This window comes from Dichomitus squalens (assembly GCF_000275845.1).
Source record: "Dichomitus squalens LYAD-421 SS1 unplaced genomic scaffold DICSQscaffold_512, whole genome shotgun sequence".
NCBI classification, from domain to species: domain Eukaryota; kingdom Fungi; phylum Basidiomycota; class Agaricomycetes; order Polyporales; family Polyporaceae; genus Dichomitus; species Dichomitus squalens.
Window position 1 is genome coordinate 330 of NW_006767394.1, and position 1,754 is coordinate 2,083.

Genomic DNA, 1,754 nt, shown 5'->3' on the forward strand with positions numbered 1-1,754 from the left:
GCCTTCACACCAAGGCTGACACTGCTGGGAACCTCGCTCTCAAAGCTGTGGAAGAGAACAAACAGTTGAAGGCGGAACTGGTCACTGTCAAAGCGGACCTGGAGGTTCTCAACCGGAACAATACGGAGCTTGTCAAATAGTACAAGGAACTCGCGGCCAAGTTTACACAGTTGGAGCAAGGCCTGTCGACCCGCACCACGCTTGGTATCAGTACCGCCCCGGTCCCTGTCATATCACAGGCCTCGCGTATCAAGACATCAGAACCACCCAAGTACAAGGGCAACAAAAGCTCGGACATCACTCTTGAACAGTGGTTACAGAAGATGGGCCTTTGGTTCCGTGTCCAGAACATCACCACGGACGATGACAAGATTACCCTGGCCCTCATGTACTTGGAAGGCGGCGCGCACGACTACGTCGAGGACTACGTCGAGACGGCATCGAATGGTGGAACCCTTGGATCCTGGACCGACTTCGTCAACCGACTCAAGGCAGGCTATCGTCAACTGGCTCCCGAGAAGACCGCGCAAACATCCCTCGAGGAGTGGTGCTCAAAATCTCACTCCACGGTCATTCAGTTCGCCGAGAACTTCCGCCGCTACGCATCGAAGTCTAGTTACGCTGATGTAGAACTCATCCGACGCATCGACAACCAGGTCGGCAAGAACTCGCAGATTCTTACGGTTATGACGGCAATGCGGCAAGTCAACCCGATGCTGATTCCGACGAAATGGGAGCACTACCTGGACTGGGTACTGAAGCTGGAAATGGAAACTCGGGGAAATCAGGCCAAGTCGTCTTCGCAGCAACACATGACCAGTCGCCCCCCACGGGACCCCAATGCCATGGATGTCGACGCAATGCGCAAGCCGGAGAAGCTCTCCAAGGAACAACTCGAATGGCTCGACAAGAAGCTCTGTTTCCGCTGTGGCAAGCACAAGTTTACGACTGGCCAGAAATGTCAGAACCCTCAGTACACGGGCTACTACGAGCTCCCCGACATGAAGAAGCAACCGGCCGCTCCGTCCAAGGTACGCACAATGGACACGGCCGATGAAGACAAATGGGAGTACATCCGCAGGGCCCTCGAGGAGTTTGAGACCGCCAAGGGAAAAGGCAAAGGCAAGGCACCGGAAACTGAGACCACCGCATGCATCGTCGAGGTCAAGGAATCTGAGGAGGATTTTCTGGAACGGGTACTTTGAAGACTGACCAAAGTATCCGACTCCGTAATCATAGCGTAGACCTAGAGGACTCTTTTGTTCCGCGTTCGAATGTTATTTATCTCGCATCAGCACGTCGCCCGCGAAATTCGTTCGATCTCAAAGTTTCCCTCACTCAAGGTACGCATGAAGTTCAGTCAGAAGCTCTCCTCGATTCAGGAGCCTACTCTTGTTTTATCCACCACCGGTTTGTTCAAGAACACGGACTCACCCTACGACACCTCTCTCGTGAAGTGCGAGTTTTCAATGCAGACGCCACCGAGAATAAGAAGGGGTTGATCACACACTACGTCCGTTGTTTACTCCGTATCGGAGATCACCTCGCCTAGCAGTCGTTCCTTGTCACAGATATCGGGCGGCAAGACATCATCATTGGCATGGCGTTTCTACGTGAACATAACCCTGAACTCGATTGGAATGCAGGGAACATTGAGTTTACACGCTGCCCCTCAACATGCACCCGGCACACAGTGCAGGACGAAGAATTACGGAGTTTGCAACTTCCCTGAGTGGAAGATGTTGCGCAGGATC

General features: G+C 53.3%; 3 protein-coding genes across 3 annotated transcripts; all 3 read left to right on the plus strand.

The window, feature by feature from the left end:
* Nucleotides 1-215: 215 nt before the first annotated feature.
* DICSQDRAFT_26233 (uncharacterized protein) lies at nucleotides 216-764 on the plus strand (the record flags this gene model as incomplete). Its single annotated transcript, XM_007371946.1, has 1 exon — nucleotides 216-764. A coding segment is annotated over one exon (549 nt), but the record flags the coding sequence as incomplete, so codon positions are not given.
* A 605-nt stretch (nucleotides 765-1,369) lies between these two features.
* Nucleotides 1,370-1,552, plus strand: DICSQDRAFT_74898 (uncharacterized protein; the record flags this gene model as incomplete). The annotated part of the gene is made up of 1 exon (XM_007371947.1): nucleotides 1,370-1,552. A coding segment is annotated over one exon (183 nt), but the record flags the coding sequence as incomplete, so codon positions are not given.
* A 15-nt stretch (nucleotides 1,553-1,567) lies between these two features.
* On the plus strand, nucleotides 1,568-1,732 carry DICSQDRAFT_74897 (uncharacterized protein; the record flags this gene model as incomplete). Its single annotated transcript, XM_007371948.1, has 1 exon — nucleotides 1,568-1,732. A coding segment is annotated over one exon (165 nt), but the record flags the coding sequence as incomplete, so codon positions are not given.
* Nucleotides 1,733-1,754: the final 22 nt, after the last annotated feature.